Source organism: Toxotes jaculatrix, chromosome 5, assembly GCF_017976425.1.
Source record: "Toxotes jaculatrix isolate fToxJac2 chromosome 5, fToxJac2.pri, whole genome shotgun sequence".
In the NCBI taxonomy this organism is placed as follows: Eukaryota; Metazoa; Chordata; class Actinopteri; family Toxotidae; genus Toxotes; species Toxotes jaculatrix.
In genome coordinates this window covers 25,587,465-25,609,112 of record NC_054398.1, presented here as the reverse complement: position 1 = coordinate 25,609,112, position 21,648 = coordinate 25,587,465, and the positions used below count along the sequence as shown (strand labels likewise).

General features: G+C 42.9%; 1 protein-coding gene across 4 annotated transcripts in view; it reads right to left on the bottom strand.

Moving 5' to 3' along the window:
• LOC121181741 (suppressor of tumorigenicity 7 protein homolog) overlaps positions 1-21,089 on the bottom strand; it is a 44,977-nt gene extending 23,888 nt beyond the window's left edge. For 2 of the 4 annotated variants that reach the window (XM_041037863.1, XM_041037864.1), the window contains exons 1-2: positions 20,952-21,088; positions 8,668-8,703 (exon numbers count right to left, since the gene is read on the bottom strand). In XM_041037863.1, the coding sequence (XP_040893797.1) occupies positions 8,668-8,689 (22 nt within the window). In that variant the 5' untranslated portion in view covers positions 8,690-8,703; positions 20,952-21,088. Of the gene's footprint in view, positions 1-8,667; positions 8,704-20,951 lie in introns of all 4 variants that reach the window. The other 2 variants (XM_041037866.1, XM_041037867.1) reach the window with 2 other exon arrangements.
• Between the last annotated feature and the right edge of the window lie 559 nt (positions 21,090-21,648).

The following is a 21,648-nucleotide window of genomic DNA, read 5'->3' as shown; positions in this document are numbered from 1 at the left end:
TAATGAGGGGGGGGGCAGGGGCGGCGTGTTTCTTAGCCTCCTCCTGCAGAGGTAACCATGGCAACCCCTAAATGACCCTACAGGAGAACGGATGAAGGAGCATGCTCAGTGCAGATTTACAGATAGCCAAGGCTCAGCCCTTGAGCCCTGTGATTACTGTGATGGAAATATTTTTGTATTTATCCAGTGAGGCTTCCTAAGAATCCATTCAGATTTTAATCAACAGCTCCTTGACACACGCATGCAGTTACTCATGACACTCATACATCTACTCCCAGCATCAACCCAGTATTACTCCAGTCTTCCAGATGCAAATGACCACTGACCAGTTCAGCGGAGTAACTGGAGGCTAAGTGCCTTGCTCCAGGGCCCCTCAGCAGCAGTTGTTACGAGAGGGTGAAACGTTACCCACTTGATCCACTGACTGAATGAGTGACCTTCTGGTCACAAGGTACTTTGCCCCTGTCTTCAGTTTGCTAAGATACTAGAGAAGGAGGATGGAAGAGAGCCCAGTGAAATTAAATGGCTGACGAGGTTAGCTGCAGTGCTATGTTAGCGTTTGAACATGATGATGACAAATGCAGTGATTTCCTCTACGAGATCCCACTGAAGTGATTCAATTATCACTGCGCTTCCTTGAAGATCCACAAAGGAGAATAATCACGCGAGCAGTCTCCACCAACGGCCCTGCAACCTACTGCTCTTCTAGAAGGCATCAGAAACAATGCTATTAACAAGGGGCGAGAGCGCCATTCTGATAATGAAGAGGAGGAAAACTCAAACTTTATCCTCAATTCTACAGCACAATTAGCAATCAAAAGGAGTGAGATTAAAAAAGATTTGGGAAGAGATGGCTCCCTCACCGCTCAGAAATACTAAGTAATAGTGAGTGGCCATCGCTGCATTGTCAAATGAGAGATTATCCCAGCAAGTGCCAGTGAAGAGTGTTTAACTCCAGGTGTTTACACTCACAACTAGACTAGAAATTACACAGGCGTTCGTACAGCTGCTGCAATAACAGCTGAACAGAGGTGTCTGGAGAGCGCCAACACCAACATGATGACAGGCTGAAGATTAACAGTTAAGACTGTCAAATTGTTGTCTCCATAATTTATTCCTCCTTTTACAGGAGAGCTATAATTTGAATACAATCACACAACAGACAAATGAGATGTTTTCTTTGTCCTGTCACTGGAGGAAGAGGTTTTGAAATCACAAGCTCGCCTCTTGTAACTCCTAGCTTCATTCCTCACCTCACCCTCCCCACAGCAGCAGGTCCAACTTATCCAACTGATTAATTGATACCAGTCCACCGCACTCTGTTGGTTCATGTGGTTAGGTGCATTGAGTTCTCTAATCTTTTATCGCTGCTTCCGTCAGGCCTCTTACTTACTATGTTATCGGGGAGATTTTATTATCCAGACAAGCAGAGATTTTACAGCTACTGGATGAATCTCAGTTTCATAATCTGGGATGTACTCTGAGCTTTCTACTGGTACCAAACGATCCCATGTCCTATACTTCATACAGGGAGCTACATAAAAAATACTTAACTGCTCTCAAAGAAATTTAAGGTGAGTATGCTGAGACTGAATTCAGCAGCAGCAGAATGACCTCACCTCCCCTGGTTCTGGCCAAGGATATGATGATTAAAACTCAACAGTCTCAGCTCTGTTACTGTTGGCACAGGCTGTGCACCGCTGAAGTTATGGATGGCAGCGGCAAATGGCCTGGGAGCTGGTCCTGTTTGCTTAATAGTTTCACAGCCGGGCCTTAGATCCATATATGGTGATGCTGAATGCCAGTAAAATGACTATAGATGACGTACAAACATTTCCAGGTTTTCCTTTTAAATTGCTGGGATTTTGTCTGAACACTCTGTGGTTTATGTGGCTCTGAATAGCTATGAATGATAAAGGCCAAGGCAGTCATCAAAAAAATTTATCTATAAAACAAGTAAATTCATGGAAACATGTAAAGAAATATCACATATCAATATGCAAATGGATGTTTACAGGCATTTTCTACACCCATTTATGGTGAACTGTGGAGTGGAAACAGTGAATCTAGTTTTACTAGTGTATTTTAATTACAATTACATTGAATCACACACTTAGTTTGTGACTGTGCAGCCATTTTAAAATGTATAATATTTTTGGACAAATCATACAAGTTTTACTCAAGTAAGGTAAATGGAAATTAAGTGTGCTCCAGTCACACCTCTGGTAACTCACAATTAATCACATTTTCTAACACAAAGTTGTGCATGAGCAATACCTTCCTTCTGGAGGAGGCTCTCTGATCACATGCAGTATCAAGAGTTTCTAAGTCCTAAGTATGGATGAATAGAAACCCTAATCTCAGCCTTGCTGGTGATTGAGCAACTGAATTTAATATTTGATGTGTAACAGCATGTACGAGCTTTATGATGACCCATCCAACAGATAATGTTTCAGGGTCAGAGGTCATGGTCCATGAGAATACACTAGTGTCTCTTTCAGGGGACATGAGATAAAGTCCTTAAGATCCTTTATCAAAAATAAGCTTCCTTTTCGGCTCGTTCAACTTCCAGCCACTATATGAGCTCAAGAGACAAAAATAGCATAAGTCAGCAGTTACCACAGAAACCCGATCACTCTGCCGTTTTGCCGTTCTTACAGGGGTTACCACAGCAACAGAGACAGCTGGTTGCTGTCAGAGTGCTGTTTGGCTTTCATCAAATGGCCATTTTCGGTAAGCACCTTATTCTGTTCTCGGGCACCGACAGTGCAACAAACAAATACAACACACAACCTGGAGCTTCCTCAGCAAGACAGTTGAAAGCCCATTAGCAGCAGGCAATAGGCAAAACAATATCCATCTTAAAAAAACAGCATAATGGCCACTGATGAAATAGCATTCATACAATGTTGGAGTGATATGACTAAGGTATGGCCCACAGCAATCCTCCCACAATCAAAGCATGCCTCCATTTGCCAATTGCATGTCCCTGAGCTCATCCTTATCAGAAGGCATACTGCTGGCAATCTAACATTAATCTTACACAGAAATAGCCTGGTCTACAGTTGGTGTAGCATTCAGCTTTCAGGCAGTACATGTAGAGTAGATCAGAGTAACGCAGAGCTCTTGCATCCCTCTGTTTCAGTCTGAGGACACCCTAGAAGACTTTAAAAGTCCTTATTGATCTTAGAATTGCTTCACGCCACACATGAAACCGTGGATGTTGATCAGGAAATAACAGTTTTACACACATTATGATGTAACTGATATAATCCTGCTGACATCAGACACTCACTAATCACACAGGAAGTCACGCAAACCAATGTAGATCAGTGTTAATAATATGAATGTCAGTGCAACATGGGTAAAGACTAATATGGGCTTAGAAAAAAACGAAAACATTTATAATTCATTATTTGTACCAGGTTGGAGGAGAGATACGGGTCAATAAAGCAGAGCCATTTACAGCAGAGCTAAAGGTGGAGCAGGCTTATAGGCTGACATTTACTGAAGGACTGGAACCACAAACTGTTCACTCTCTATTAAAGGCTTAAAATGCCCCCAAAATACTTCAAATATGTTTGCAGTGACTCAGACACAGACGCATGAATGTGGTTCAGGCTGGTTCTATAAATTCATCACATTCACTGCTAATTTTATTTTATTTTATTTTTTTAACTGAACCTAAATCATAATTTGCCAACACCCCAGAGACAGTCTAGACTATGTTAAACAGTCCGGGGTGTGGACTGGGGTTCAAACCGCTGTCTTTGCAAGTATCCGCCATGATGAAGCGTCTCTACAAAAGACAAACCGCTAGAAGTTACAAGCAAGTCATTCTAAAGCTAAACCCTGCCTGAACTCTCACAAGGTCAACACACAACCACATCCATGGGTGACCTGGAGAAAAACTTAGCGAAGGCTTTGTTTATTTACCTCCATTCATGCTTTTCCACATATGTGCACTGCTTAGGGGACTTCACAATGCATGTCCCCACACAAGAAGTATCCGTATGCTGAGCAGTTTGGTAAAAGTCAAAGCAATTCAAACTCAACACAGGAGCAAACTACAAGCTGCACAGTGCCCCAGTGGAGCCCTCCACCTAAGCATCTAAGAGCCTATTACACTGATAGCAATACTAACAAAAAGAGTGCCATGTCACTGTTAGTCCCTTCAGTTCACATCAATGACAATATCTGTTCCTCAAAGACAATTTGACATCAGAAAATCAATAGCCCTGAGGCTGGCAGTCCTGATTGAAAAGGCTGAGGTGCATTTAATTTAAGTTACTGGTTTGAATCCGAAGTTTTTGTTTATTCACTTCCCTCCTCTCTCGCTTTCTGTCACCGTTTGCTGTGTTCTAATGATAAAGTTTAAATTACTTTAAAAGAAAAAAAAAAAAGTCAATACCCCTTCAGGCAGAAATAAAATCTGGTACTACAGAGGAAACTGCAGTACAGACCTCCATTTTGATAAAGAGTAGGCTTATTGTACAGCGACTGAATCATCAGTTTCCTCCTCATGACAAACTACAACACACAGGCCAGAGGAGAGAAAGCCAGACTGAATGGAGCGGCCATTTATCCAACCTATGATGGACTGATGGGTTGAAAACAGTGTGTGTGTGTGTCTATGTGTGTGACACTGATTGCATTCACCCAGAGGTGTGTGAAGTGGGTGATGTTTCTGCTCATATTGGGGTCAGTAAGGTGTGTTTAAGTGCTGCTGCCTGTTGAAAACAGAGGGAAATAGCTCATGAAGGGCCGCTCTTTAAAGAGTAACACTTAATAAAACCTCGGAAGGAATCACTTCCATAAAAGGTCTTCTGGAAAAGAAAAGCTTCACTTTGAGTCATTCAACATCTCTAAAATAGAAAAGGTCCAGTTTGTGCTGTTCTGTCATCCATGGACATTTTTTACAGATAAAACATGGCACACATTTCTTACACAGGTCTTTACATTTGTTCTGCTGGAAGTAATGCTTCCTTTTGTGTAAATACCAGAGAGCAGGGTGGGGAAGGGTCAGCTGATTGAGGATAATGAGTGGATATTTTGGAGTGACTGCAGCTGAAGTGCAGATTAAACAAATACATTTTTATAACTTGACATAATAAGAGTAAACAAATGGGATCTGCAGTTGTTTTGTCTTTCGCTGTGCTGAAGAGCATAAACATGTTGGAAGTGATTTTCCTGGCTTTTCACTCCCTCCACCATCTGCCGTTATGAGAAAGAGGGAACAGAGTCCTCCCTGTCTGGTGCCAGAAAGCAATTCGGCACAATTCCCATCAAACCAGAACACTAACCCACAATGTCAAATGCAGCACAGAGGTTGATAGAGGCTGCTTTTTTTTTTTTTTTCCACTGACAGTTTGGCAATAGACTGTTTACAGTAATTATGCTAATGTATTAAAAATGAATGTGTGAATGTTATGGCTTATTTTAAGACACGATGATATCAGCAAATATATGAAAAATTTTAGTTTGAGAGATAATTCAATAACCTCTCGATCATCGAGCAACACAGAGTGAAGCTGAGCAGAAGTGCAGGGGTTGGAAACTCAGGGATCCAGACTGTGACCAGATTGGTTGAATATACGAGTTTGAGATTAAAAATTTCACATGGTCGCATTTGTGCGAGTGCATGATGCTCATCAGGCTGTTTTTATGCCCCCACAGCATGGATACTGCTTTACCCATTGCACTACCTGCACTTTCATCATCAGTGCACATGTGCCAAACAATCCACTGAGCTGTTACCGTGTTCTACAGTACCTGTGGGTTGTAGTATGAGGGGAATGCTATGCTGCACGTGTATTATAGGCAATGTGGCCCAAATCTAAACCTATTACCAGGTCAACACAGAAATCGTGTGCTGGTGCGACCACCTCAGAAAGTTGGTAGTACCAGTGCCACCTGTGGAAAAGTTAGACTAGAGCCCTGGAAATCCAAGAATGTGAATATTCTCCAGGTTTATGTACCTCTTGATCTGGCCTCATTAAATACACCAATCCTACAGTGTCTTCTTCAGTGGTACAGTGGAGACAAGACTTGCAAAGAAGCTGTGTCAACGTCGTGACTGGTTTGACTGTAACAACAGCAAAATATCATGATTTGATGGCTGCTAAGGTAAAGCTAAACATGAAAAGATAAAAGCCTCATATACTGGCAGTCGAAAGCAGATCAGCAGCTCACAGAATACGTCTTCTTTAATGTGGATTTTAACGTGGTGTTTCCTGATGCACCGTTTGCTGCTTGGAAATAAACATGGATCCAAGCTGTTTCCTAGCAAAGCAATTCCAAGGAAACAGCCTATAAAAGGGGCTCCACTTACCTCTGAGTGTTTGAACAAATGCTGGTGAGTTTATTACCTAAACCTACAGAGCTGAATGGGCATTTTGTTTTTGCCCCATTCATGTCTGCGTCTATAGCTACGGCACTCTCAAAAAGCTGTGAATGGATTTGCATGAAGATACATGAAGGGAGAAAGCACGATGGTGGCATGAGCTAAACCAGCAACTGTGACATGTGCTATCACTCACATAATAATGTTCTACAAATACTCTCTGCTGTAATCCGCGGCTGAGTATACACTGCAAGAACCACAATCAGCAAGTAAGTTTGAAATTTCCTGTATGTTAAAAGTTTGCCGTAGCTTGTGGTCATCTGCCAAGAACCGTCGATCAATGCAGTATTATAAAAGGCAATAAGAACCCCACACCTGTGCACTCTGAAGTCAGCTCCTGTGAACTGTTATTGGCCCACACTCATTAATCTCCCCTGTGGTCTATGTAGTATATGCACTGAGGCATTGGTGCAGCACCACTACCATTTGGTTTTCTATTAAAATACTGCACAGTTGTGCTTCTCCAGCAAACCTGCATCAAACTGCACACATGACAAAATGGAGAAACCTAAAGCCCTGTGCCGAACATGGGACGCCAGCAGCAGGTCGGCCTATAGGCTGCAGACTGCCTAACTAGAAAAGTCACAGGCTCCATCTCTGCTACAACTACACACCCATCATCTACAAAACATCACATCACTGACAAAATACTGTATGAATGCAAAAGGGCAAATTATCATCTAATTTGTAGGCGAAGCATAAAAACATTGAGCTTTACTCTTCCGTTTAAAGTATTCTGGATCTCTGAGGAACAGTATCCTGTGAATTAATAGGGTGAGCACCACATTTCTTCTTAAACTTACCCTGTATTCATTCTTCTATTCCATCTTCTTCTCTATTCAGTATTCAATATCCTATTTCATTCAGAAGCCAGACTCTAAAAGAGCAAATTTTAAAATATAAGCATGAGCAGAGATATTTGAGACCGTCTACTACACATGTACTGTCTTCATCGTTATTTCTATACTTCAATTTCTAAAGAAAGACAACTAGTAATATAACAACATGCCTACAATCTCATCATATATAAGGGTATTTCCAAATGCTTTCGTTAAAACTTCATAAATCTGACCAAAACCTTTCTAAAGCAGACGCAGCGGGCTGAAAACACTGAGGACGAGCTGCTGCCAACCTGAGTGAGTGAGAGCATTAAGTTTGACCCTCAAATGACCTCAGACGGTGGCAAAATTTCAGAATCTCAAACCACAGACCCGGACAGACCACCTCAGTCGGGCTCTGGTGAAATACTTCCAGAACACTCCACAGTGTCGTCCCCTCAGACGCACATTTCATCAACAGGGATTACACCCAACTTCTCAGTGGAGAGGTGCTGCGTGACAGTTCTCCATCAGTGTAACAGGCAGGATGCTAACACACTGCTGCCGGTGTGCACGCTACCTCTGATCTGATGTAAAAAAAAATTGATAAGTTACTCCGGGCTGTGACTGTGCAGCCATGACAGAATCAATAAGATCAGACTTCCCTGAGGCAACGAGCAGGTAGTGGAGTGAGGCATCATGGTATTGATCAAAGTGAAAGGTTTTCTAGTGAGGGTGATGTAGAGGGAGCCCACCTACAAATCAACAGTACAACTCTTCAGAGGGGGGGTCAGGAACTACAGAGAGCCCACAGACACACACGTGCACACATACATACACAACAGCAGCGTGCTATGTTAGCTTCTGCAGCATCTGTGGCTAGAAACGCTACACTCAGACCGTGCAGCAATCAGAGTGAGCCGGAGGAAGGAAACAGGGGAGGCTGATGCTTCTGGAAGCGATGCAACTCCGGCGAGAGCATCCATCTTCTGACATGCTCACTCACACACACGCAAACAAGCACAAAGACACGCTTAAACGGCATTCAGCCAGCACGCCATCACACTCAAGAGGTCTGAAAATACATACAGACAGGAGATGGTCGCGTAGATGCACACACAGACACACAGCAAGGCTGAGAGTGAGAGAATGCAAGACAGGCAGTAAAGCTCAGCGTGACCAGCTAGCCTGTAGTACCGACCCTCCGTGCTAAAATGGTAGATCCCAGATTTCTCCCCATGCAATCTGCCACCAGCAACCATGGAGGCAAAACAGGAAGAAGAGAGGAGAGGAGAGAAGACGAGAGGAGAGGAAGGATGCAGGGACAGATGAAACCCAGACATTTCCTATTCCTCCTCTCCTTCAGATAAAGAACACACATAAACATAAAAATATACATAAACATAGACAAACACAGACAAACGGACGGATGGTGGTGGTACTTACATGAGGACTCTGTGCCGAACATGGCTGGGCCGGGAGCTGTGATGGACAGAGAGGAGGAGGAGGAGGAGGAAAGAGAGGAGAGAGAAAGGGGAGGGTGAGAGAGAGAGAGAGAGAGAGAGAGAGAGAGAGAGAGAGGGGAGGTTGATGAGCAGGCAGCTACACAGCGGGGGTCATCAAAGCAACACAATGCAGCCAGCCGGCCGTCGCTGCCTCCCAGACGGCCAGATGCCCCAGCTCCGCTCTCTGTCGCTGCTTTAAAAGCCCTCCTCCACACACACACGCGCTCAGTTAGTCCGGCCGCAAAAAAAAAAACCAAGAGGCCTTGTGGAGGACTAAATAAATAAATAAACACAAAATAAAAACAAGAAGAAATCCTTCACAGCCAAGGCAAACTGTGGTCAAATCCAGACACAGAGATGTGGTTGTGGCTAGTTATCGCATCTCTCCTCTTTCTGCAGCCTATATCCTCCTCCTCATCCTCTCCTCTCCGTCACTCTCTCGCTTCTCATTCCACTGTAGGATTTACTAATGAAAAGAGAGAGGAGGGGGGAGAGGGGGAGAGAGTGAGAGGCTTTCCCAGGGAGAAGAGAGAGAATGGGGGAGTGAAAAACTAAAAATCTGGTGAGGAGCCGCTGCCGCCGCTGCTGCTGCAGCCGCTATAAGACAATAGCTATGCAAACAGAGTGACGTCACGACAGAGAGGAGGGAGACGGGGAGAGAGAGAGAGAGAGCTGTAAAAAAGACTGACTGACTACTGCTGGAGTGAGAGAGGGAGGGAGAAGGAGAAAGAAACAAGGAGAAAGAAGAGAGAATGGGAGGGGGAGATGGAAAAGAGGGAGTGCAGAAGAGTAGAGATGGAGAGATGGAAGGGCAGAAGCAAAAAGGGGGATCAGAAAGGGGAAGGAGGGTAAGAAAAGGGGGAGGTTGTGAGAAAGGAGTAGTGAAGGTATGGTAAGGGAAGGAAGGAGGAGGTGAAAGCAAAGGTGATGAAAAGGAGGAGAGGAAAGAAAAAGAGAAAGAGGGAGGGCAAGACAGAGAAGGAGGGGACAGATAAAGAGATACAGAGGGGGAGGAGGAAGGCAGCTGGAGCTGAGGGTGCACTGGAGAAAAAGAGTGGGAAGCAGGCCAATCAGAATGGTTTGTCTACCATTTGTTTGTCTTCATTCACACACACACACACACACACACACACCAGAAGAAGAAGAAGAAGAAGCAGCAGCAGCGAGGGGGGCAGGGGGCTGCGGTCTGTCAGTTCGACAAATTGAAACGAGTATGAAGCAAAGCATGGGAGACTGCTGTGTGTTCACCTGCTGTTAACACAGCACACACACCTGGTCATCAGGGAGCCAGAAAACTAGTTTTCTACTGTAATCACAACATCATATAAAACCTGCATCTGCATCCATCGTTTATTTCTTTGTGTCGCAAATCACAGTTTACAGCCGCGTTTTTTGTCACTTTGTGTGACGTTTTGTGTTCTCCCGCACGGCGCGGGTACAGGCAGGAAATTTGTATGAAGGCGAGGGAACGTGACACAGAACAGGGTCAGGGAACGGGAACAGGACTGTGATTCATCAAGACAAAACAAGGAGCTCGCACTGATCTTTCTGACCGTATTCACATTTTAGGCCAGTATATATTTTGTCTGCAACTGCCATTCAAAAATGTTTCCTATTTATCTTTTAATATTTTATTTTTCTAAATAAGAAGGAGAAAAATAACTAAATATGAGTAAGTACCTTTTATTTTTCGAGTAATCGAGCAATGAATCTAGTAATTCAAAATGTTATAAGAAACAGGCCTTTCCATGTGGTCATTTTACATGAACTATTCATTCACTGAATAATGTACTGAGGTGTATTAGAAATACAGACGGAGACAAATTAAAGGAAAAACCAACACAAACTGTCAACTTTGTACTGATTTGCAGTGCCACCGGATCCCCTCACTGCAGAGGTCAAGCATTCGCCGCACATGCACCCATCCACTTCTGGAGAACATGGTGAGGGATGACTCAACTGACCATAACACTTTTTTTTTTCCCCCACATCTCTGGGAACCAGTGCTGGTGGTTTTTGCACCACTGAACTCTCAAACAGTGCATTCATCTCTGTAATGACGGGTTTAAGCACTGCAGCCCTCCTATAATATCCTTCTCTACGTAATTGGCGACAGAGTTTTTCTTGCTGACACAGTTTGATCACATCCTGCATTGACATTCTCAGCCACCTGAGGAAGAGCTGCTGTTTTTTCCTTACACATCGCACGAATGCATGAGCACCACGGTCACACTGTTGGCCACAGTTTCCAGCCCTGCTTACTAACACCTTTCCCACAGATCTCAGAGCAGATGTCACTTTGGTCGCTTTTCCTTTTGAAACACTAACCAGTCTCTGTGACTGAAGCTCCTGCCGCCAATGCCCCAACAATGAACCCAGATTTCAAAGTCACTTAGATCTTTTCCTCTTTCCAGCCTGATACAGAATCTGAATCAGCTGGTCCTGCTCAGCTTTTCTATAAATGACCACAGACCATGGTGGGACGTTAGCTGCTTAACTGTAGCATGCAGTGCACGTATGTGGAAGCATCTGCATTCATTCATGTTTTTCCTGTATGATGTCATCCATCTGTATGTTTCCAACCATGCGATGCACAGAATGAAAGACTTATGTGACCATTTCTTCAACCATTTGTTCTCTTTCTGTATTTCCAGAGAGAAAATAGCACTTATTTGTATTATTTAATTGGACGTGCAGCTAAAAGCAGACCGGATCAACAGCTAAATAAGCAAAAGAAATTATATGCCAGTGGATATAAGATGAGAAACTTCAATTTAACATAAAGGTTTAGTTTCAACTGGTAGTGGAAATTATTCCAATGAAACGTAAACAAACAGCATTAATGGTGCTGTCATTCACCTCTTTCGTTGAATCTACTGCACACAAATCAGGGTATTTTGCATATTTATTTTGCGAGCTGACACTCTGTTCAGCTATGTAATAAGAAATAACAAAACCTACATTACACAGCAAAAGAAAAAGGCCCCTGGGCAGCATTCAGGACATCTGAATCCTTTTCAGAGCTCTAAACCTAAATGATTGAAGTTCTTCCACCTCTTTCAGGATTCATGGACACACTGATGTGCTCCAAGTGAACCTGCTGCATGTGATAAGCCTCATTATTGATGCATATTGTAAAACATTAATGAAGACTGGAGTATGGAGCCTTTAAAGTAAGTAGTAAAGTGCACAGATAACCCAGTAACAGTGCAGCAGTGGTGCACAGTGGGGCCTGTTTCAAGCGTATGAATGGGTACAGTGGTGAGTCCGTACAACAGCCTGCTAACCTAAATAGATGGGAGGTCAGCCGGATGTCCTCGTGGGCCCCGCTGTGAATGGGGTGAAGCTAGCTAGCATGTGGATAAGCTCGGCTGTTGAACAGAGGAGCGTGTACCGATGGAGGCCTCTGTTCCTTTGTGTCTCGTACCCAGTCGCCCACCTCCTCCTCCTCCTCCTCTTCTCCACATGTCTTTGTGCTTCAAGCGCAGGCAAAAGACCCCTACTCTACTCCTACTACACCGCAAAAAATATTAGTTTTACATAATCTCTCTTGTAGCAATGAGGCAAAGTCTTTTTTTTATTATGCAAAATGTGGTATTGGTCATTTTTGTTCAACTTTTTTTCTTTTTTTTTTTTTTACTTTTTCTGTTCAAACTTCAGAAAACAGGACTGGGAGACATAAGAAAAAAAGGGACACAAGAAACCAGACTGGACTCTTGTACCACCAGGATTCTTTGTACCATGTCTCATGCCACCTGGGTGGATATGGAGCAAACCTGCTGTATCAGAATATATGGTATGTGTTACATGCTGTGTCTGAATAAATGATAACTATTTTAAATAGTTAACATTTCCACAGCTCACACTGAGATCATTTATTTTTAGAAGCTGAAATTCACACTCCAGTTTCTTGATACCAACAAAGTGATGTTCCTTTTTCTATGTCCTTGAGTCGTTTACACTTGTTTCTAAATTTAAAAAAATGCTCCAATCAATGCAGCTGAGGCAGAAGCAAATGGAATAAACTCACCCAGCTGGCAGTTTTTTAAGATTCAAGATTTTATTGAGACTGCAGCAGACCTGTAAAGATGAATGGTCTTTGCAGTGCGCTGCCGCTCCCTCCAACCTTAATAAAAACATCTCCTGTGGTCATGTTAATTACACAAGGGGAACCTCTCTAAACCACTCCGCTGAGAGGTGAGGAGGAAGTGAGCTGGGATCTTGCAACCTTCTCCCTTCTGTAATCACATTCAGTGTGATCTGCTCTCATGTCACCTTTTCGTAATTACTGCCGCTGGTTTGCTATGATCTGAATGGGGATCAACAGCTCAGAAGGGGTGTCATGGCGTTGCTGTGATGATCACAGGGGCTGAGCGAGGCAGGAGTCATTTCGCACAGTGGTTTGCAAAATCCAGCTAAACACCCACCTGGTTTTCTTATTGCTAGCAACCAAGATTTTTCACTCTGTGTTTGTGCGGCTGCTACACTACCTGTCACTGAAGCTCCTGCCAAAACATCCCATGCTTCACTGAGGAAACACATGCCGAAACAACCTGTGCTCAAATTCACTTCATTAACTCGAAGCCAGAACAAGCGCCCATACAGCAGCAAATTTCAACAGACGTTTTCATCTGACTTCAACCAATTTAGTAACCGAATAAACGAACTGGACATCTGGCAGGGCAGAGTGTGCTTCCCCATCTGAGGTTTGGACCACCAGTGCTCTTCTGAAATTTAAGTTTTTGACAGAAGAATTTACCCAGCCTGCATCACTGTTACCGAACATTCTTTGTTGAATGATGTGATCATGACATCTTTCGTGAACTGGTTCTCTTCAGTGAAAGTGTGTCTGAGTCACACTTGGCCCATGGTTACACACCCTGGCACCGCTCCCTCTGCCACACTGATAATTAGGATGCAAACCCATTGCCATAACAGCGATGAAGCCCAGGTGAATGGGGTTGCTAATTGAGTCAGACACTGAGTAATGGAACAATGCTGTCGTTCAATGAAAGCTTTACTTAAAACAGTTCTCCTCACCGCCTCTCTTCAGTGGCACTGCATTCATGAGCCATTTATTCCTGAACAATGCACACCTCACCCCGCCCCCGCTTCCATCACAAAGTACCACCCCGAAAAAGCATCTCCTCCTGGTTGCTAGGTAACTGAAAAATAAGCGTGAGAGGAGTGTGGCCATCCTTCAGCGAGAGGAAAAATGAGGAGAAGAATAAAAGACGAGGAGGGAGGAGGAGGACAGTCTATTAGAGAAGGCCAAGACCAGATACTCCAGTGGACTTGATGTTTGCATAAGTGTTCTGATAATCAGGTGAGAGGAGCTGCAAGTCATAGAAGCAGATCAATACAAAGCACCAAAATGTTAAGCATTCAAATTTGCTATCTGGCTAAAGTGCTTTAAGCTACATGTCATCCCATTTTTGACTTATGGTACAAAGACTGAGCACAGTTTAGCACTACAGATATTGCACAGAGAAGATAAGAACTGGGTCCATACACCAACATGTTCTAAGGAAAAACTGGAGCAGAAGAGCACTTTTGCCCTGAGGCCACAGTGTCTAGCACCTCTGAAAATTCACCATCCTCTTTCAGCTTTCCACCAGCTCGAGACATTCAAGGACCAGTGTCTCAGAATCATGGCTGTTTTCCCACCTATGTTTCTGTTAGAGTAGGATAACCACCCCAGCCAGGGGCATGCTTGCTGGTGGTCAGATTTAGCATATAACCGGTGGTCATTTCCTGACCTGACGAGAATGAATTCTGCAGCACTCAAAGCCAGCTGGTGTGAAAAAAATGGACTGTGTCCACCACATCCACCGCACAGACAACAGCAGGGGTTGACAGTCTTTTGATGACCAGACAATCATCCCCTCTTTACCCCTTTCAGAGGAACCAGACTCTACTACAAAAGGAAGGTCGGCGAGGCTTTGATTACCTCCACTGGGTCACAATTCAAACGCGGCGGCATCATTCAACTAACTGGGTCAGGATGGCTGTGGCTGTCACTGCTGACACCAACTGGTCAGAACTGGGAACTATGCTTCTTCTGTCTCCCGCAGCTGCTATTACTACACCACTGATGCATGGAGAACCAAGGAAATCAAGTGAATTACAGTCTAGTGGTCTGATAGAGAGACGTTTGATTTTCAAAGCTATCCATTACAGCAGAAACTGTGGACTACATTTCCTTTGTAAGAATGTGCTTTTAACATCAACACATTTGAATCAGCGCAAGTTGGGCCTGACCACAACACTTCTTAATCTTAAGTGCATTTAAATACAGGCCAATGGACTTGTCATTCATCAGACTGTCTCTGTATGCAAAGCCGGAAGCCAGGATGAGGAACAGAGGGTGGGGAATTAACCACCTGCTTCATGTTAGCAACCCCTGACTGTGGCCGTTAGCCTTGCCTGATTAACACATCTCTTTGGCACGTGATCAGCCATTACACAGAGGCTATTTCCTTTTAGTTACTAAGGATCAGCACCTGAGGCCAGTGACCTGTCATGGCGGAACTAGCAGCAAAAAAACTGCATTCCTCCTTAGGTGCAGAACAGCCGAGCTTCAGCTCTTCTGCCAAAACTCCCTCAGTAACTTAGAAACGGTGAGATAACGTCTTTGTGAATGTAGTGTGTAAGATGTAAACTGGTGGTTTACATCTTACACACTACATTCTGCCATCCTGAAACATATGGAGTAGCTGGTGAACACAACAAGAAGTTGTCCCACCATACCACTACGTGCTGTAAAAAGAGAGGCTAGGTTCTTGAACTGCTGCAAAGACCAAAATCTACTGTACACACACATTGTGAAACAACTCATGTCTGCGTTGTGGCCTCGGTTGATGAGTTGGTGTATTTCACAAGGCATGTACTTTTAATAAAAACAAAACCTAATGGGCTGGTCTGTTTCCATGCAACTAAAAACACAACACATTCACATGACACCAATGGGACCAAATATCAGAGATCTTTTTCTACAGCCCTCTGTGCACAGTCCATATCTCAAACTTAAAAATCCTTATAGCCTCTAATCTTCTCATTGTTTACGAATGCTATAAACTTAGTGAGTGAAATCTGGTTACCTGGAGTCACCTCACCACTGTGCTTCAGTAGCAGAGTGTCTTTGACATTTTGCGCAGTCAGGGTGCGTAGCAGCAGCCGTGACCTTTCCCTCACTTGGCCAGGGCCCTCACTGGCACGGTGGGTCAGATATTAGAGAGCCAGCTGTGAGGGCTTTGGAGTGTTTGCCTTGAATTACCACTCTGGGTACTTCAAGGTGCAAAAGTCTAAAGGGTGATCCAGGCTTTCTTATGTGGATGATCTCAGTGGCTGCAGCTCAGAGAACGCAGAGAGAAAACGGACGAAAAACAGACGTTGATTATGGACTTTTTTCCAGGCAGGGCAGGGCGGTGTGCCCCCATCAAAGGTAGGGCAAACATTTCTGGCTGAGATCATGTTACCAAAGCGGTGCACAGGTTCTAAATAAAGGTTCCTGACCAGTCTGATCTGGCTTTGCGGTGAATGTGTGCTGTGTCTGTGTGTGTCATGTCATTCAGCTAACTCAGAAGGGTTTCTATCAACTCCTCGGTTTTTAAAAACCAAAGCTTTTGTTCTGCACCTTGACTCTGGACTGGACTATAACAGCGTTCAGTGTGATGAACGGAATTGTTTGCTGTCTTTCTGCACTGTGACATGTCAAATAAACCTGCCTGGTCTTTTCTGAGATTATTTGTGTATTTCCAAAGACCATTCCTCACACGCAGAGCTGTGGAATGACCCTGTTCTTCCTACAGAGGCTTCACAGCCCCATCCCGGGCTGACAATGTTGGAATCTTTCTGCAGTGAAAAAGTAAGAAACAAAAAAAAGAAAACAGTCTTCAAAGAGATTTCATTTCTATTTCTGATGCATAAATGAATTCTCTGGGGAATATGAACCTGGGAAAAATGCCCTGCAGAATGTGTCTGAAGTCAGATACAAGTTATCAGGTTATCATCATGCCAACGTTCTCCACAAAAACTTAAAGACACACCGTATGCCCTTTCCTCAACTGCAGCTCTGCTAAAATGGCCACTGAGGCCTACTAGCAGCTGGTATGTTACTACAAAATGGTCCGTAAATCCCCCTTGACACTCTGACCTCAATATGATTTTTTTTAACAACTAAAAGGAGATGCAAATGTTGGTATGAGAATCTGTAAGACAGATGAACACAACCAAACTCTGCTTTGTAAGCATACAGGATGTAGATGTATAGTTTAGATCAATATCTTAAGTCATGTGAGGCTCAATGCAAGTCCATCAAAATAAAAACCTGTCTCGCTCTCTTCTCCTGAACACCAAGCTTTATTCACCTAATGTTTCTATCTCGCCTCTGTCAGAAGTTTTTCTTTTCTAGTTTGCTTTCATAAAGTTTACCAGTTAGTCATGGGACTTACAGCTCACCAAAGTTAGAATGGGTGTTATTGTATCTACAGTCTATGCCACATCAATAACCTCTATGGAAAGAAACCAGAAACAACCTCAGACACCACTCTGATAAAGGCAAGATAGCCAAAAATGTCTGCTGAATAAAGAGGCAGGAGTTTATGTTTAATTTCTGTTTGATGACAAAGCAAACAAACCTGTATTACTAACATATCATACCATACTGAATACTAAAGGTAGAGGAGAGTATGCATTTAACATCCTTTTGTGAGTAATAACACTGATGCACAACATTTTATAAAGGTGCAGAACCATTTGTCCACTCTTTAAGGAAAGTGCTTTTTATCAAAGATTTAATCGAACTCACTGAGGATCGTGCTGAAACATTTCAGTGCTGTTACCAGCTTTTGGTAATCTAATAAGCTTTTCTGGGCCAATTTTGTAATGCTGTAATTTACTTTAGTCCCAAGATTAACTGTCAAAACACAAATGACATAAAGCCGAGCAGAATCACTTTGAGCCGTCTGAAACATCAAGAGTGAACGACAAGTTTCAATATTAGTTTATCAAAATCAAACAGAAAACTTTTTTTTTGCCACTAGAGCCACCACTTAAGACTGACACATACACAGGAAGAAAAAAAGCTGTGCGGGTGACAATTTAGACACGAGCAGCAGCCTTGATACACCAGCGTGCAAGGCAGCCACAGAATATTCTACATTTTGAGTAAGGGACATGTCAGTCTCCCTTTCACTCTTACTGTGATATTTTAATGGGAACTGTACATAAAAATGCACATATGCTCATAGATCCACAGCCACGCAAACCTGAAAAACTGATTCACTCATTAAATGATATTTACACAGGAAATTTAACATGGCAACAAGCAAAGTAATGTGCCTTTATTTGGTTTCTTTATTTGGTGAGTTGGTGAAGTGAACCTGAAGGCACAGCAGATATGAGAATCATAAATGTATGTTAATCCTTTGGTTATTCCTCTGGATAACTGGCTAAATGTGTTTTCACCTCCAGATAATGCATGTTGAGCCACTCAGACTGACAACAAACACACGTTTATCCCAGGTCAAAACTTCAGTCTTAAAGGGCGTCATCTGTTAAACATTTGGCCTCTAACTCTGTAGCTCATAGGCTGCTGGTACTGTAGCTACCCTGTCTACCAAAATAATTAATGGACTCAAAAAAAAGAATCATTTACACACAGTTTTATATTTAGTTTTTTATCTATGAACTACAGTTTCCTGTGTTGCAGCTGGCTAAACATAGATACAAGTTTATGACTATAGCCTTTTAGCACTTACACTGTCAAGTTCTGCTGTCTATTCCAAAACCACACAGGGCGGTATTAATTGAAAGAGGACATCAGAAAATAGTCGCCTCAATATTTTTTTTGACACAGAGAAGTCACACAACATATTGGTTTTGAGTACAGGATACACGTCTTGCTCTATTCCCCAAGTGGGATCTGTGTCTCTCCTTGTGTTATTAAAGATGCTGCTTTTGCCACCTGAGGGGGATGAACCAGGCAAGTTCTCTGGGGCGTTGCCAAAAGTCATTCTGGGAAATGAAGGAAACCACTAACTGAATTAAAATTAAAGGAGGCACAACGAGAGACATTTTCCATGGCAAAGAGGGAAAAAGGAAGATCAGTCTTATACACTGGTGTTAATGAGGAAGAGGAAGTGAAACTGCGTTATCTGTGTAACGCCTTACTCTCAGTTTAGGGTCAGAAACATTGGGTGAGTCAGGGGACAGAGTGGCTGTGGCTTTTCAATTCAATCCAACATCACACTATTAAGTTACCTATAATAATACTGGAAGCAGAGAGCGATTACCTGCGTGTCATTAGTCAAATCTGGTAAGGGGAGATCATGCTGAAACCATATACAACCAAGGTCAAGGCCTCCATGATATTTGGATAAAACTGCATATTTCATCCATCCTACACTACAAACGCATTACATGGGTCAGAGGTGCAAAATCTGACATATCAGCAGTACTGTATAAGTTCATTTGACTATGAAAATATGCTGCTGTTGTTCATAGTGTTAAAAATTATTTTATGACGTGTCAAGGAAAACAAACACCTCATATGTTTTTGACATCCTGCTGCTTCTCAGTGCTATACCCTGCACAGAACCTTGCTTACAAATGCAACAGATGGTGTTTGTAAGTAGCTATAAACTGAAGAAGAAATAATTTTAGTATGAACTAATGACACTGTAAAATACTAGATTTGATTAATACCTGCACATATTACTGCCTTAAAAACTTCCCAACGCATGTATTGGTTGTTAAAAGCTGTTTTTTTTTTAAGCCACATATCACACCTGCTATTTATCTGTTACTTTATGTGTATCTGGTGCTAAGCAGAAGGTGATTTCAGAGCCTGCTTGTCTCTCTGAACACTATTAAAGTTTGTAAGCTGACACAAGCACAGTAAAAAGGGTTTGGATTTAAAATATAATAACTGTGCCAGACATTAGTGTTTGCAATATATACCAAATTAAAGTGATTACAATTTCAGCCACAATCCTGCAGATGTAATTCAAAACAGTAGAGAGGCCATTATTGTTCCAGGGCTTGTACATATTTTCCATTTAGAAGTGCTGTTTTTTTCCTCTACAGATTTTTATCTACTGCCATAAATAAGTAATTATAACAACAATATATAGATAGTGGGTAGGCAATAAGATCATGCCTCCCACTATCACCATATCACTATCAGAAGGAGTGATAAGTTCTATCACGGTTTAGAGAAACTTTTAATAACTATGAAGAACTGGAGATGATCCAAATAATAATCTGTGCTTTCCCAGACGTATGTAGGATGTCTGGGTTTTGTCAGACTGCCAATGTGAGAGACACCGGCTGCAAACACACTGTGCATTAACACCTTTCTGGGCAAGAAGTGACAAGGTGAGAGTCAGCAGCAGCAATGCCACATTAAACCTGACACATCGACCTCCAACGCCCGTGTTTTGGTTATGACTGTTCACTTCCAACACATACACATACACGCACACTACTACTACTATTAAGACTCCTCGACCAGCCTATGTGCGCCTTAAGGCTCTCCTGCCGTCTCTGGTTCCAGCCAGCTGGCTTGCTGAAAGAGCACATTCTTCCATCTGCTGCTCAGCACACAGTCACAGGAGACTCATCACTGGCTGCTGTGGGAGCAGGGAGACGCATAATGCCAACTAGACCGTTGAGCCGACGCTGAATGCCCAGCAGAGGCGAGTGCTTAAGGTCCGCAAGGCTAACAAGCAGCGGTAAACCTGGAGCCAACGCCGGGGCTCCCATTTTGCTTACAATGCATCCCTAACGGAGGAGTTTCCCTCTGATTGCAAACAGTAAACTTGGCAACGAGACAGCACGAAGTAATAACGCCGGGACATTGTAAACTCTGCAGTACCAGATAAGAGATATTACATTGACTCATCATGGAGACCATTAAAAACAATGCAGCGCTCTGCTCTCTTGGGTTGACTTAAGGTGCTGGTCCAGGAAAAGTAATTACGTGGTGCCTCAGAGTATCCCACTGATGCTCTAATGTGCATTTAACATTGGCCACGCACTTTTCCCAGAATGAGGATTTCCATTTAAACTTGGCTAAGCGTTAGCCACTCACCCTGCTAGCTATGTGCTAACACGAGCTGGCTAACGTTTGCAAAACATTAAAAGTTTGTTTTTTAAATGTGGAGTCACTATGAATGGCAGCATTAGGGGGGTCGTTAAAGCGGCATGTGTGAGAGAGCTTACCTCAATTTGTTTGTGTGCGGATGCCAGTTAAAGCCTTACTCGTAGCTAGCATTTCTTCCACCAGCAGTTCAACATGTGTCTAGTATCCAGCAGCGGCGGACTGTGTGTGGACGTGTCTGCTAACGTTAGCTAACAGTTACCAGTTAGCCACCGGCTCGCTAACCTGGACAGTTAGCTCCGTCCGCCTCGGGATGTCGCTGTCTCTGATTTACCTGTATCTCAAAGCAGGTTCAACCAAAAAACACGCAAAATTGATCTTATACTTCAAGGTTATAATTTTTAAGCTATAGAAAATATGAAAAAATACATAACTACACGCCCGTTTTTATGAGACGAGAATTAGCAAGTGGTCAGCTGTTAAACTGTCTTAAATAATACTAGTCAAAATTGCACCTCTGCTTTTGGTGCCAAAAACATTTTCTGTGTAAATGTCATGTCACACAGGTGTTGAAGAATATTTTCCTTAAATGTTCTTTAAAAAAAAAAAAACAGACTCAAGATTCATAATGCAAAACTATGTGCTGAATATACACTGTACAATGGTGGTAACATGATCAGAGAATAAAAGAGATGAGTCACAGAGGAAAAAGACCGGTGAAAATTTGATATGAACTTCATGTGAATTTTAAAAAACAAGTTCGATATTGCAGATAAAGAGGGCTTCTAGCTAAGATTTTAGTTTCCAATATTCATAATG